The sequence below is a fragment of the Neopsephotus bourkii genome, unplaced genomic scaffold (assembly GCF_033783945.1).
Source record: "Neopsephotus bourkii isolate Nb327-2 ecotype Australia unplaced genomic scaffold, CSIRO-AGI_Nbou_v1 NB_1810, whole genome shotgun sequence".
NCBI classification, from domain to species: Eukaryota; Metazoa; Chordata; class Aves; order Psittaciformes; family Psittacidae; genus Neopsephotus; species Neopsephotus bourkii.
Genome location: NW_026902283.1, coordinates 637,822 through 654,507, shown reverse-complemented (window position 1 = coordinate 654,507; position 16,686 = coordinate 637,822). Strand labels below are relative to the sequence as shown.

Sequence of the window (16,686 nt, the reverse complement as noted above, 5' to 3'; positions counted from 1 at the left end):
ATTCACCTCTTTCCCACATACCCAAATGCCCATTTCTATAAAGGAGTTATTAATAGGTATTATAAAAAATGAAGGGTTTCTATTTTACGAAATTAGACAGAGGAAATTAAAAGAACTGTTCGTATATGAAATATCCCTAATTCTACGAGCTTATGGCAGTTGCAAACTAGGTCGGTAAAGCATATCTTTCACTGCAAAATTCTGTTTTAGTTTGTTGCATTGCACATCTAAGTTCTTCACTGCCAAAATATGTATCAATAGTGAAGACTGATCATAATAATTAACAGTGGTCTGAATGTTTCATTATAATACATACATTAACTAGACATTGTTTATGAAGCTGTATTTTTTTGTATGTGATATTAAAAAATGCTTTGTATAATAATCCAAGGTTTCAGTCAGACCTTCCATGTCTCTAATGTAGCATATGGCTTTCTGCATTTATGAAATATTGCATGTTGAACTAGGTACATGCAGGCATTGCTACAGACTAGGTATTCCATAATGAGATATCCGTCAGACAATGAAGTGGTGCCTTTTTGATAATTATAAAATTATAGAATGGTTTGGGTTGTAAAGGACCTTAAGATCAGCTAGTTCTAACCCCCCTGCCGTGGGCAGGAGTGCTTCACACTAGACCATGTCACGCAAGGCTCTGTCCAGCCTGGCCTTGAACACTGCCAGGGATGGATCATTAACAACTTCCTTGGGCAACCTGTTCCAGGAACTCACCACCCTCAGGATAAAGAGCGTCTTCCTTATATCTAACCTGAACTTTCCCTGTTTGAGTTTACCCCTTGTCCTATCACTGCAGTCCCTAATAAAGAGTCCCTCTCCAGCATCCTTGTAGGCCCCCTTTCAGATACTGGAAGGCTGCTCTGAGGTCTCCATGCAGCCTTCTCTTCTCTAGGCTGAACAGCCCCAACTTTCTTAGCCTGTTTTCACAGGGGAGGCGCGCCAGTCCCCTGATCATCCTCGAGGCCCTCCTCTGGACTTGTTCCAGCAGCTCTTTGTCCTTCTTATATTGAGGACACCAGAACTGTACAGAATACTCCAAATGAGGTCCCATGAGAGCAGAATAAAGGGGCAGGATCACCTCCTTTGACTTGCTGGTCATGCTACTTTTGATGCAGCCCAGGATATGGTTGGTTTCTGGACTCCAAGTGCATACTGCTGGCTCATATTCAGTTTCTTGGACCCCCAAGTCCTTCTGAAGACAGGGCTGCTCCAAATTACTTCTCTGCCCAACCTGTAACTGTGCCTGGGATTGCAGAACCTTGCACTTCACATTGTTGAATGGACTTCATGAGGTTGGCATTGGCCAGCTCTCGGGCCTGTGAAGGTCCCTCTGGATGGTGTTCCTTCCCTCCAGCGTAGTAAGGGAACCACACAGCTTGGTGTCATTGGCAAACTTGCTGAGGATGCACTTAATCCCACTGTTTTTTCCCCCCAAGGGGTTGAATGGAAATAAAAGGCAGACTAAGAAAGTGGATTTTTAGGGGTGTGTATGCTATTAAGAAATATTCTGTTCATTTGCTTGGTTTGTGTCAGACTAATCAAGCATATGTTGTTGTTTTTTAGGAGTAAGAGTAATAATTTAACTAGTCTCTGTAGTGAAAGTCTTTCCAAGAAAATGCTCTATAACTTCTAGTTTTAATTTTATGGTTGATGATCAAGTTAAAGATTAATTAAAGCTATAGCTAATAGCTAATAATAAAGATTATTAAAGCTGTAGCTCCATGTATATAATAGTGCAGTATATAAGTATGTAAGTAGTTTATATATCCAAGTACATAAGTAGTGCAGGATTTCTAACATGAGGATTCTTTCGCCCTACGTCATTTTCTGGAGTCATATCATCTTTGCTGAAGGTTAACTGATTTGTTGCCTGGAAATCTGTTGGCCAAATGCCACCCAGAGGTTTCTAACTGTATTTTTTTGCTGATTTTTAGTCATCTTGTTTCCAATGTTCCATGCCAAAGCAGAACTGTAATAGAAGTGCTCCAAATCACTGTGTGAGCGGATACAGGGAGGGAGTGCACATACAGCATGGCACTGGAAGTTACAAACGCCATGTTCTGCTTGAATTACCATTGGCTCCTGTGTGCCTATACTGTACTGTTAGGGCAACATCACCTATTCTGTATTTACACTTGTTTACCAATCCATGTGCCAGTGCCACAATGTATACTCCTTATCTAGGTACAATACCAAATAAGGACTGAGTGCTCTGTATTTATCTTGCAAGAATATTGTTAATTTTCTTTAAAAGCTTTATAAAATAAGTAAAATGCTTCCAAAACTCTGTGGGAAAGTGGAAGTTATGTAATTGTGCAGTATTCTGAGATTTGAATAAACTAAACAGAACTTAGCTGATTCTGTTTCTTTGCTAAAGACATCCCCTGTACTAAGTATGTTCTTGTTGATATAAAGCGGTTTTTGTAAAGGTGACTAAGTTTTAAGAGATGTCTGATGCTACAGAAAAGTAACAAGTTATTTCTGTCTTCTTTTGGGCAGTTTTGGTATGAATCATGATGGAATTGGAAATTCCTGTGGGACCAAAGGTCATGAAGCAGCAAAACTAATGGCAGCTCATATTACAGCAAACACCAACCCTTTCTCTTGGTCAACCTGTAGTCGGGATTACATCACCAGCTTTTTAGAGTAAGTAATCTCCCAAGAAAAATCATGAGTTTTCAAAAAATTGACACTTTTCAGAATAAATAGTTGAGATTCAGTGACCTGTTCTTACGGTTTACATTTAGAGAATGAACTGACATAAATACAGCAAGTCACTATATTTTTTTATTTTGTAAACCACCTTTTCTGTGTAACGGCAAAAGTCTCTGCTCCATTCCCACCTTTCAGTTCTCATTATTAATCTGTGCAAAACGTTTTGAAGTGCTGATTGTATCCTGTTACTTCATTAATCTGAGAAATAGAGTAAGGTGGAATTTGTGAACGAGGGGCATTGTTTTTAAATATGCAAATGTGAGGCAATCTAAAGAAGGGAGCAGAGCCATAGCCCTGTTGCCCTGTTACTTGTATGTTTCATTGTCCAGATTTTTTTCATGCAGTCTTGTGGGGTTTCATCTGTCAATGTCCTTTGGTACTGTCGGTGAGACTATAAAAAGATTATATGGGAGGATGTCATAGATCTCGATATTAATACCTTAAAATTGTGCTGACCTATACTTCTGTGGTGATTTTTATCAAGTACATTACTACCTGTAATTTTACTTCTGTATAAAAAAAAATAAAAGCCAAAATATGTTGGTCTTGACACCATGCTCATACCAATGTATGCATTGGTATATATGATGCATAACAAAGCCTTTATATATATTTTCACTTGTGGAAGACAAACAGAACTGTGAGTTCATTGAAAACAGATTAATAACAGGATTTTTTTAAATGGCGTAATACAGGCTTTGTGGGAGCAAATGGCAGTTGGTTTGTAGGTTCAGTGTCATTAATGTAATAATTTCTTCAAGAAATAAAGGTTGTTCATTAATGAAAACACGTAACTGTTTTAGGAGATGGACTTAAATCACTGAAGTTGTCTAACTATGAGACTACTAAGAGCAAAATTAGTTTCCCTTCCTCTTTAAGGGATCTAACCTCACAATAAAGTGCTGTATTCTGAATCTTACCTAAGTGGAGCCATCCAGACCAATACATTTTCTTCAGATGGGTTCAAATGTAGTTTCCCGTGCAATACAGAGGGTCACTGAATTGGTCTGAAGAGGTGTTGTAGCTCCTATAGAGTCAGTGGCCAGAGGCAAATGTTTAATGTTGGTGTTGTTCAGAGGGAAAAATCATCTCTTCAGCTATTGTATCAGGTAAAGGCATTTTAAATCACCCTGCTGAACTGTGCACCCATACAGTTTTTGTATCAGTGTTTTAAAATGAGGGTTGAATAAAATAAAGCATACTGGGTAAAGTCATATATATGCATGATACACATTTCTCACTATATAAATGTATTTTCTCTGGAGGTCTATATATATATTAATTTAATACTTTGTTTATATATATATTTAACACTACTATTATAAAAAATAAATGTACAGGGTAGTTTTGTTTTATCTTTTCACCACAATCCTTCATCAGTGATGTCCAGTTATCTGTGTTAATTCAGCACTTCCCATTAGTGGTATTTCTAATATATCATGCAGCCTAGTTTTAACTATGACAAAGAATATGGTTTTCACTTCACTTCTGGGAGATTATTTCATAGCTTTGTAGTTCTGACTAATATAACAGTTCAGGTATTTTCTTGTAAAATTTGGGGGTTTATTTCTTACTGTTACGGTTCTGTCATTCTCTGTCTCATTTACTTCTCTTTGTTGCTTTCCTTTGAGGTCCATTTTGATCTCATAGTTGTCCTCATAACAAGTTGTCTATTGATGAAGACATAATTAAACATATAGTTAAGAAGTCATTTCTTATTTATGGGTTTAGAGAAGGAAACATGGTAAAATTCTGTGGCTTGTGTTATGCTGCAGATAAAATAGGACTGAATATTTGCACATGAAGTTCCCTCACAGTCTCAGCCTGAATGTGGCAGCATCAATAATAAATTCTTTATAATATTTTAGCTATATATTTTTAACTTGGCTGTAGATGTTATCTTTTTCAAAGCCACTCTGGTTAAACATTATTTTACATATTGCAATTAAGATTATCTTTTAACATTGTATAAGATATTGTGCCAAATAATTAAGAGCCAACTTACTTTGTAATCTGTTTTTTAAAATGTCAAATTTCTCAAACATTCTGTATTAATTATGAGTCTATGCTACAGTTTTAATAATCTATAAATGAGTTGATATTTTTCCTTAAAATGGTTGTTTTATTATTTCGTAGAGTAGTCTGTAAAATTGTAGTTTTTTTTTCTCCAGTTTCTAGTTTTCTCCCTAGCTTTTCGTGTCATCTCAATGACAGCAGGAAGCTGTTGAGATAGTTACACATGTACCTGGAGGACAACTGTCAGAGGCCTTTATCACTTCTCTTTACTAATTCACACCTTTCCTCAAGACAGAATAGCTGTAAGAGCAGGTACTTTTCTGTTGCAGGTAATTATCAGTGAGGAAAGAAGCAAATTAAAATAGCAAGTTTCATGTGGTAGCAATTCCCTGACTGCTCTTATAAAAACAGAGCAGTCTGCATGCAGGCAGGAAAAATGATTCAGATTTTTTTTAATGGTTCTTCATAACTTAACAACAGATGAGGAAAATGCTGTAGAGGCAAAGCCTCAAGATGTTGTCATCTGTGTCTCCACATAGATTAGACTCTTCTGCCTTCTTTTTGTTTTACCTCAAGAATGGGAAAACAGCTTGGACAGGACCCTACAGACAAAAAAAAAAAAAAGTTGTTTTTTTTTTTTTTTTTTGTTCGGGGGTTTTATTCTGTGCTATATGAGTATGGCTAGTTTAGGATACATTTAGCTGTGTCTAACAAGAAAGATAGAACATGATGGGATGAAATGCAGATATGGAAGCAGAAAACTGAGTCTGTGAGTCTGTGTGACATTCCACAACACCAAAATTTACCAGCTAGGGTCTGGATACAGGTTTGGGCAGGGCTGTCATGGCATGAGGATAATGCAGCTGGAATGAATTTCGCTAGAAATCACATGTTCACAGTATTTCGTGGTAAGGTAGATTAATGTGGATTTACCAGTTAACCAGCTTGGCTCACCACTTGTTACAGCTGTTTTGCACTGTGTGCCATTTTATAGTGTAGATACCCCTTTGTCCTTTATGATGAGACAAAAGTATTTTGAAGCAGAAGTCATCCTGGTGACAGTCAAAGTACAACCTCACCTTCATCCTTCTCTTCCTCACAGCTTTCTTAAATCTACACCCAGAAACAAATTTTCCAGACTGAGGCTACTGGGGAATAGCCATTAAAGATCACTTGCAAGGTATCAGTTCAGTCAGGCACTAGTTGGGAAAGCAATTTATTTTGCAGAGTTGTGGGCAGAGGATAAATATGACTCAAAGGATGACAGTGAGACAAAGCAAAGCTATATACTGCAAATAGATCTATTAGGACCTCAAGAAGGATGGCCAGCCAGGTTCTGAAATGGCCAAGGAAAATAATTTTGTTCTGGGGTGAACATTCCTTCTAGCACGTAATAGCTGTTGTCTTAAGCTTTATATTAGACTGAAAGATTGACCGAATTCAGTTTATCAACTGAGTTGTTCATAAGTGCTTTACAATGGCTTTAAATTTCACTAAACTTTTATGGAATTAAATGCAAAAATACAGAGGATTGAAGGGTTTGAGAGCAGTGTCTGAAAACAGATATCCCTGTGAGAGGAATAGAAGCCCTTAATATCTGTTTATAGGAGAAAAACTAAGCCTAAAAATACTGTTTGTGACTAGAAAGCAAATAGTATAAATCTCGTTTTGTGCAGCGTGCATACATAGGTATATATATAATTATATAATGTGCAAGTTGCATTATATCTGGCATGTGTTTTATGCAGTTTGTCTGTAGAGCCATGGAGATAGCTAGATACAAAGAACTTTTTGCTTAGAATTTTTTATTCAGTTATTTTTATGTTTTGTAATGACAAAATCTGGTGCTTTCTGGAATTGTTGTTTGTTAATTATGTCAGGATCAGATACAAGAAGTTGTTAGAAAAAGCCAGATGGCCAACTTTTGTCTTTCAAAGGCAGGATTGTTTTTAGAAGATGATTGGAGAAGAACCAAGAGTCTTCAGATTATTTGAATAAGTAATATGTATCACAGGAAATTCTTGGGAGAGTCTCTAGGATTGCCATGCAGCAGGATTTATGTCTGAGACTACACCTTTCTGACTCTGGAAAGGAGCCAAAAGAACCTCGGTCCAAGCACATCCAGGTAAACAATATTTAAAGAAATTGTGAAGGACAAAATCACAGCAGATTCTCATTAACTGTTAGATTAAATAAATACAGAACAATAAATTGGCCCAAAATTTTGTAGTTCAGTATAATCCCACACTTCCAAGGCCAGATAGATTTTGGCAGGTGGATGATTTTGATAGATGGACCAATACATTTTTCCTGGTATGGCTGCTTGGTAATTACTCCAATGAATAGAAGACCACTTTGAACACAGGCTATATTGTGGAGTAAAGTATACATTAAGGAAATGGCAAATTTTCTACTACCAAACAAAAGAAAAAATTGAGTATTATGAAAAGATTGTGCAAAATTAGTCTTTCATATGAAATATATACTAAGACATAGATTCAGCCTTGCATAAAAGATTGGGAAGCAGTAGAATTTGTTATGAGAGTGAGTGATAAATTAACATCTATATATTCATTTCCCTATCATTCAAGAATATTTTCATTTAGTAATCCTGCTCTGGTTCATTTTAAACATACCACTCCAAATCACACTTCCATTACTTATGCTCTGTTTCTGCAAATATTTATGCTAATATCTATAGACTCTTGAGCTTGAGTTTGCAGTGTTTATTCATTAATGTCAATTTAAGCAGTTTTTGTAACCTGTACAGAAATACATTCTGGTGCTCTCTAAAAACATATGTTAAAGATACGAAGTAAGGATTTTGTTAGGCACCGAATGTTATATGTAGGTGTATAAATAATTCTTGGGTTTGTATGTATGTGTATAAAATGCACAGTGTTTATAGTTAGTAAAATTTACTTTTCTCACTATATTTTATGGGTAATTTGGTAACAGAGTTGATTAAGCTATTATAAATGCTATTGATATATTTATGTATGTGATTGTTTATTATAGATAATGGAATATTTATAATACATTTAATTTATGATGGGTAATCGTAGTTTGTAATGTAGTCTACATCATTATTATCCATAAGCCAACATTCAAAGCATACTTTCAGTGCCCGTGTTTGGGGATCTTTTCTTCAATATTGAAGGAGTTGTGTTGTACTGCGTATATTGCTGAGATATTTTGGAGTAGGTACTCTAATAGGAACATATACCCGGAAAGGTCAGCATCCATGGTTTCTGCTTTTTCTCTTCATTGTCTTTCGATACAATAGTGATATCTATATAGAAATGACGATCCTCAGTTTTGCATTGTTCAGTTTGTAAAGTTTTTATCATTGAATCCCTGCTTCTTGTTATTTTGATCAATCGATTAGCAGTGATAGCATGTCTGAGATCTTAGGCTTTCAGAGTGCTCTAGAACACTTGGTATTCTTGCAGACAGAGGATTAATTTGCTATCCTGTGATACTGAAATATACAATAATGTTTAGATTACATTACAACAATCTCTTGAGCCCCTACACTGTGATACTGGATGGAGGACATCAAGCTTAGCTATTTTATAACTGAAACCGCTCTCACTGTGTTACATAAAACCTCATGAAATCAACGTAAAAGTAAGAAAATCAGAAAGGCTTTTGAGTACTAGTAGTATCTTGTGGAGTAAATAGATGGAAAGATGAGTTTGAGATCACCTTATTTCTATTGTAGACACTAAAGGTCTATCCTCTCCCTTTTCAAAAATGTAAATGCTCCGTAGGTTTTTTTGACTTTGTATGTTTCTTATAGAAGATAAAATGACAACGCCAAAAGTGGTTGTGAGTAGTAATGTTCTAAAATGGCAGAGATGAAGGTATTTGAGCATTCTTTTCCATCCTATTATCTTTTCCCACATCTACACAAAGGGCTGTTTTCACTTTTATAGGCCAGATTGATAATAAGATCTCTGTTTATAATGTGCTCTGATACCACTGTTCTTGCACCCGTTTGGTTTATTTCTTTAGATTTATCAAATTACTTTTCTCAAGTATGTTGAGTTTTGTTTTGGTGGAGCAAAGAGAAAGAGAGAACAAGGACATAGACTCGAGTATTATCATGCCTGAGTCCAGTAGAAGTTACGTGACAAGCATACATGGTCCCCAGCCTATATTCATCACTTACAGAGCTCTGATGAGACCTTTCATTACCAATGGAAAGTCCCTTTTTTTATCAGTGTGTTTTACAACACATGCTATTTCTCTTCCAAAACATTTCAGTTCAAAGAATACAGTATCAGGTTCTCACAGGAAGTTTGTATAATGTGTCAATTTTCTTTAACGCCTGACAGAAATAGTAGAACTGAAGCAGAAGGAAAGAAAGACAGGTTTTTTTTCAGTCTGAGAGGTGGTGATGTAATGCAGCTAGTAAGTGAACGACTGCCTAGTCATTTTCTTGCTTTTTTGCTACAACTATTTCATTATGGTGGATATTCTGGCATTAGAGTGGAAGAGGCATATTTTTCTGTTTACTACAAGGATTTTGACTTTCTGCAACTCTGTGTCCGTAGAGTAAGTGTGCTCTAATTTTCAGGTTCAGTGAATTTAAAAATTTAGATCTGATTCTTTAATCCATGAGGGGATACATATGCCTACGGAAAGGGTCACCAAAGATTTTAAGGGTTTTTAAATGCTGTGCCCATGGCTGGCTGTTTACAGGACTACAGTTTACCACATCTATGGAAATGTTCCCATTATATACAATACTAGCTCAAGCTGATGTAAAATGCTAAACTTCCCACTGCTTGTTTTAGCAATGTTCTTATGTGCAGTTTGGTCCAGACAATGCAGAAAAATCAGATTGTGTTTGAGTTATTTTCATCTTGAAATCATTAACATGTACTCCTCATACACAAAATACAACACTGAAATATTTCAAAAGTATGTAGGATAGTTTCCAACTTCTGTTATTAAAAAATGTATATGCTTGCAATAATGTAAACTGGAATGAAAGGGGCAACTACATTATTTCTTATGCCAATTGATATTTTAAAGACAGATTTCAGCTGAGGTGGTGTTTGTGTAGTTAAATCACAGTAAATTAATTGGGATTAGTAATCAGATATCTTTTCTTTTTTTTTTTATCTTTACCTGGTTATTGCATTAGTTGCTGTTGGCCTTCCTCTGTTTGTTTCTTTGTTTTTCCAAAATGTTTATTGCAGTATTTCAAAGGGTTGAATAGAATAGGGTTAGAATGAGAACATAAAATGTGTAGTTAAAGGGGGTTTTCGCTTTTTTTTTTCTGCAGATGAAAAGTATAGAAAATTGGATATCTCCAAAACACAGTGTAGTACATTCACTTCTGAAATTATGTTCCTTTGGCAAGGTGCATGGAAAAGATTCGAGAAAAAAACCCATAAGTGCTGGCAAAATTTGCAGGAATGTTGGAAAAATATTTAAAGTGTTGGCATAAGATTTCTTTAAAAATCCTCACTTATTCACATGTGAAATGAAAGTTAAAAAGCATCTGTCCTCTTTTATGCGCCCTGACTAATAAAACTGAATAATTATATTTAGCAGAGTACAAAGTTTTTTAAGCTGAGTTCTGTCTGCATTTGGCTTTCTTTGTTATTTATTCCACTACACTAAAATATTGTGGTTGGATATGGACATATTTTGGAAAGAAAACACCAATCCCCAACCAAAAGAGTGAATATAAAAGAAGAAAATATTTCAGTTTTCAAGAAGATGAACTTCTTTCTAATATGAATTTTTTAAGACTAAATATTATTAATACAATAAAAATATCTTTTATCCATACAAATTAGATAAATTTGAAGATCCTTCAAAATCTTTACCACATTAACTGTTTTGTTCACTCAAATGGAAGAAAAGCATGCATGTTAAGATCCTAATCCAATAAACATTGAATCATATTGACATTTAAATGTGTTCTAATTTTGTCTATCAAATTGCTTATATCTATAAAATGGTATTTAGCTCTTTGAAGGATGAGAAGGGTCATTAAGAATTGCAAACTGAATTTCCTTTATTTGCTTAATTTGTTTATTTTCCATTCTATGACCAAATATAGCTATTCTTCAGTGAAAACAAATAGGAATCTTAAAACAAAAATGAAAATCAGTCTTGTGTGGCTCAGAAATTATCACACTTTTAAAAACAATGATTTATGAAATCCATTTCACAATCTGAAATAAGTACTTTTGTTAATAATAACGATGAAAAATTATATTAAAATCTTAATTCCCTCTATTTTTTCTTTTTACTATGGGTGTAGCATCTTACTGTTTGTTTATTGCAGTCATATTTGTTTCACACCCAGTGCTGTTAAAAGTAAGAACTAGATACATGATAATCATTACTGTGATTTACAGTCAGGAGAATTCCTAATTGATTTGGTCCTTTATGTTGAACAGTTCGGGCCGTGGTACTTGCCTTGATAATGAGCCTCCCAAGCGTGACTTTCTTTATCCAGCTGTGGCCCCAGGTCAGGTGTATGATGCTGATGAACAGTGTCGCTTCCAGTATGGAGCAACATCCCGCCAATGTAAATATGGGGTAAGAAGTCTTAATCCTTATGCTGAGTGTTCTGCTTAGTCATTTGTATATATTCCTTTGTAACAAATCTTTAGTTAGATGCAGCAGTGGACTACAGATTTCCAGTAGCATGTCTGGTGTCATCATATGTAAGCAAAGGGTACATTTTAATCCTTATGCTGCATCTTTTCTCAATTGTGGGTTCTGTACACCAAGATATGTGGGTAACTATGAGCTGGGAAAAGCATTCTTTAGGGGAAAAAAAGGAGCCTAGAACACTTGCTCCTTATAAAGTGCACAACAGAATTTTCCCTGATTTTGGTTATGTAAAACCAGTTTCATGTTATATTAATTATATTGATTTGTCAGGTCTGGTTTTCTTCCCTCTTCCCTCCTCCCTTCCCCAACATGGAGTTTATTGTTTCTCACATTTTTCACACCTCTTTTTGGAAAGATGACTTACGGTTTTGGGAAGAGAGGAACATGAAGCTACACAGCTAAATAGAATACTGAATAGCTAAAAACCTGCACGCTTAGGCCACCATGCCATGCAATAAATTTATAAATATTTACATAAAATCTTGCAGCCCAAAGTACGTAGCAAAAGGATGCATTCTGTTGTGCTTGTTATCAAATAATCAGCCGAGTCTAAATCATATATACCTCAAAAATGTATATAGTGGTTTAAAACTAGTTTTAATAATATCTTAGTTTTTAGATTATTCAAATAAAACAATGTAATCACTCTAAAGGCTAGCTGCAAAGGAACTCCATTTTTAATATCCCTGGTGGGATAAATACAATATTATTCTTGGGATGCCTCTTTGACAGATCACATTGTGCAAAGGATTTAAAAGCTGTATGTAGCTGGCTGACTAGCTCACTGGGTCTTCTAGTGCTGATCCCTCATCAAACCTCTTTTGGTCTTTATTGTTCCTCTTTAAGTTCTCACTTCCCACCACTGTTATTGAAGGGCCCCATTTCCTGTCACTACGTATAAGTCATATCTTTTTTTTTCTTTTTTCTTACAAATTGTTACCACACACACTTCTTTATTTTCAGACTAAGGAAATCTACAGGTATTTAATCTATGATTTATAGCACAGCTTTTGGAGATATATTGCATTCTAAATTAAACTGGAAAGTTAATGATGTGCAAAACCTGGCTTTTCCACATGTATTTTTTTTCTTTTTTCCAAACTATTAAACTATGTAATCATTGCTACGATGATCACGCTGCATGGTACACTTTTTTTCTTAAACCAGTTTCTAAACCACAAGCAATTGAAAGTAGTGAAGATGTGTAGGTAATCTTGGCTTTCTGCCTTCTCCTTTTGATTTTAAAGTTTTTTGTTTGATTCCTTTTAGTTATAGAAAAGGTTGATACTTAAGCGGGGCAGTAGTTAAAAGAATGTCTTCATGTGACATTACCAGTCGTCTGAACCGATACAGTGCATTGTGTGCCATCTGTGTGAGCATGTCTCAGAAGCATAAATGTCTCAGGTAGAAAACACTATTTTTAATAATAGGCTTCAGACTGCAAATATTAATATAACAGGTTATTGTAGAAGTCTGGTACAATCCACTCTAAGAAAATATTAGCATTTAAAATGGCATCTACATTTAAGAGTATTATCTGCAATGGCCATAATGCTCTGAAAATTTGATCATGGTTACTATGATTGTACAGATTTCGAGTGATAATCTTCAAAGGTAAAAAGTCTTTGGAAGTGCGGATGGAAAATATTCACACGAGAAGGACCTATTCATTTATGAAAGGGTTTTTAGAACTGAGTAGTGGAATTATATCTAAATACCAGAAAAAGCTAAGTTGAGTACTCTACTCAGATTGTTCCTTATCAAAAGTAAGCAGTGCTTTGAATGTTCCTGATTGGTGTATTATTCCCATGAATATGCCATTAACATTTTATTGATTTTATTCTAACAGACGTGTGCAACTGTGGACAGAAACGCAGAAAAGTAGACCTAGCTTACACATGATTTCTTTCTAGCACTTCTTTTAGCCATTTTTATTTGAAGTGCCTGGTAAAAAGGGAGTAGAGCAGGTTTTCCAGCATGGAGTTCAGTGACCCACAAAGAAAGAAATTCTAAAAAATATTAAAATCTGAAAGAAAATGGCTTGCCATTTTCTCTTGCTCATGTTCTTTACTGAATTGTAATAGGAAGACATGACAAGAGAAACAGTCAAAGTTTCAAATCAAATTGCCAAAAAATTACAAGTCTTTGAGGTCTGATGCGTCTGTCTTTTAAAGGAATTTGGAAAATCTTTATGTTATTTCTGCTTTGGAATCATATAGTAATGTGTTGTTAACATTTAGGAAAAATTCCTTCCTCAACCTTTTAGCTTTAATGTTAATCTGTATTCATTGTCTTTTCTCCCATATTACCTCATCCCATCCCTTTGCATGTTTATTTTAAACTGTTTATTGCTTTTGATCATAGATCACATTCTAATCCTGCAAAGAATGTTGCACATTTATGTGCCTGAAGCCTTTCTCACTTACGGATTTGAAGTTAAATACATGGAGAGGTGTTTGAACAATTAAGGCATCAGAACTAAAGTACTAAAGGGGCTGCAAGTTTCTGCCTTTCTGTGTGTGTGTTTACTGACAAGAAGACAGTTTGACCTTAAAAGGAGTTCTTTGGTAGTTGTTTTGATACTATTTTAAGTACTAGACCTAATTAAACTGTTTAGTCACTTACAGACAGAACTGTTTCAGCAAAAGCCTTGTGGCTATTGGTCACATTTCCCTGTATTGTTCAGCACATTGTCAGACAAGAATTCAGAGAGATGCTGTAGCAATTTGAGTTAAGTAAACCCTACAGATTAGCAAGTAGACAGTGATTCTTCTGTGTTACATATGCGTTGTTGTTCTTACTTAACTTTCCACCATTTCCGACACCGGAGCAATTTTAGAGAATTTAAGTGAAGAAATAGACACTTTGAATAAAGAATTGAGAGGCAATGTCTCAAGCTACTTAAAATAGTTCATTTTTAGCATACGCGTTCAGATTCAGGAGAATGTTAGATTTATGACTTACAGTGAGTCAAATTGGAATGGTGGATTTCACCATATAATACTGCTGCATAGCTTTTCCCTAAAGGCAGTACATGCTTCAAGGTATCTTACTGGGTTCAGTGCAGTGGAAGACCTTGAGGTTACTAGGAACAAGGCAGTTTCCAGTCATTTGTGTAGTTCCTGTATACGCTACATCTTCTATGGTGGCGCAATGTGAATTCTCTTCTGTTGTTTGTCAAGTGTGTCCCAGTTCTTTGCTCTGGCTGTATGCCAGTTCATAACATTTTTCAGTCCTTTTGTTAGGTGAGTATAAGGAGAACTTTTTTCATTGACTCAGTATTTCCTTAATCTTTGAGCATCTGCCTAATTACAGTTGGCTGTTGGCTGTCTCTGGGTAAACTCAAGAAAGAATTCCACTCTTGACTTTGAATTTCTCTGTTTTATGACTTTAAATAATACCTGGAATATGCCTGACAGTAACTTACGGATTTCGTGGTTCAAAATAATGCTTTGCTTTAGAACTGGTCTCTACGTTTTTAGGACAGAGGCTAAAACCTCAGGCATTTTAATAGCAGTTAATACTTTATACATATGGTTGATACTGATGTGGTGCATTTCATGACCTGCAAAGCTGTTGGCTGCTAGCATGGGTTTCAGAGATAGTGTTTTACAATTTTTTTAGTATTTTTTTTTTATTTGATGCTTTTCCACCATCATTGGTCTCAGTAAATATTTTGAGTAGGAGGATAGGGGGGCAGACTCTCCTTTTCTTTGCGTATATGGCTTCACTGAAAACAGCAAGACCATTCTTTTTATTTCACACTAGAGTTTAACACATTGGGTAATGTATTTTAGCTGATGACAGGTAGCTCTTTTCTTTGTCATGGTCTTATGTTTGCAATTAAGTTCTCCAGTTAGTTTGCCAATGAAAATAGCTTTAAACTCAAATACCAGTTTTTATTCACATTTTGTTAGTGCATTTTGGAGGACAGAGTTCAAGCTATGAACTTACTGCTTGTAAACAGACAGCATGAAGATATATTCTCAGAATAAGGAGACCTCCTGCTGCCTCCCAGAGCTCCCTTGTGTTAGTAGTCTCTAGGAAGTTTTAGTGAGTTATGGGGAGTGGCCATAAAGTTAATTACTGTTGATGGAAGTTTGCTGAAAAGGCTTAACTACAGAAATATAGGACAGAGTTATCATACCTTCACTGCTTCCTAGTTTCCCACATACCAGTTTATAGACAAAATAGTTTAACTGAATTAGTAATGACCAAAACAAAACATCATTCCAGATCCACGAGAGTAAACAAATTGCTATACACAGTGGTTCTAAAATAGCCTGAATTACAATTGACCTTTGTAGTCAGGTGATACAAACTTTAATGTTAGATAATTAAGCTGTCACTTCTTTCACTAAACAGGGATATTATTTACTCCAAATTAATAAAGAGAGGTATTAAATTTGATGTATGTGGAAGCAGGTTCTGGAAGCTATTTTATCAGAAGGAAAGGCAGAGAAGTAATTTATGTATCGCTGCACTGCAAGTACCAGTTCCCTTTAGTTCCCTCACCTGTTGATACTATGATTGTGCATTCAGTTGAATTATACACAATAGTTAGTAACTCACTGAAATGTGACTTTTTTTTTCCCCAGCTTCGTATGTTGTGCCATGGCTAAATCGCTTTATACTTTGTTAGCAGAGCACAAGTAATTCAATCAGATGTTTTTACAGTATGTTGCTCACAAACTGGCGTTCAAAGTACGTGTAGGCAAAGAGAAGAACTGAAGGTATTGGTATTATACTATGTCTTCTTTATAAAACTTGACATTATTTTTTATTTCATAAGGTCTTGCTGGTCAGGTGTGAAACCTGTCATCACTGTTATGCTGGCCTTTTGTGTTTAGAAAATTAAACTTTTGAGTTTTTCTTGTGTAAGGACTTACAGGATTGTACTGTAATTAAGAACATTTGAAACACCTTTGGCTTTATACTTAAATTTTCTTCTCTCTTTTTTTTTTTTTTTTTTAATTAGGATGTGTGTAGCCACAGGAAATCCCAGAAGTTGTCCCCTTTCTGAATCCTAAAGTAGATTTACATCCTTTTTGTACCTTTTTCTAGCAAGTTCCCATAGACCCCTTTATTCTTTCCTAGGACTATCTTGTCACCAACCCCTTTTCTCTCTCTCATTAGCTCTCTCCTTCATTTTCTCTTTCACAAGAGACACAGACTGAACATAAATGTGTCTGGATCTTACAAAAGCTGTTTAAAAAGTGAAAAGGGGAAGAAGCCAGTGATCAAAGCAGAAGTGCATTAGATGATAGTAGAAGCGATAAGGAGATTCCAGAT

General features: G+C 35.4%; 1 protein-coding gene across 3 annotated transcripts in view; it reads left to right on the top strand.

The window, feature by feature from the left end:
• Positions 1–16,686, top strand: part of ADAMTS6 (ADAM metallopeptidase with thrombospondin type 1 motif 6) — a 149,332-nt gene that overhangs the window by 67,054 nt on the left and 65,592 nt on the right. For all 3 annotated transcript variants that reach the window (XM_061342659.1, XM_061342657.1, XM_061342658.1), the window contains exons 10-11: positions 2,518–2,664; positions 11,175–11,316. In XM_061342659.1, the coding sequence (XP_061198643.1) occupies positions 2,518–2,664; positions 11,175–11,316 (289 nt within the window). The remainder of the gene's footprint in view (positions 1–2,517; positions 2,665–11,174; positions 11,317–16,686) is intronic.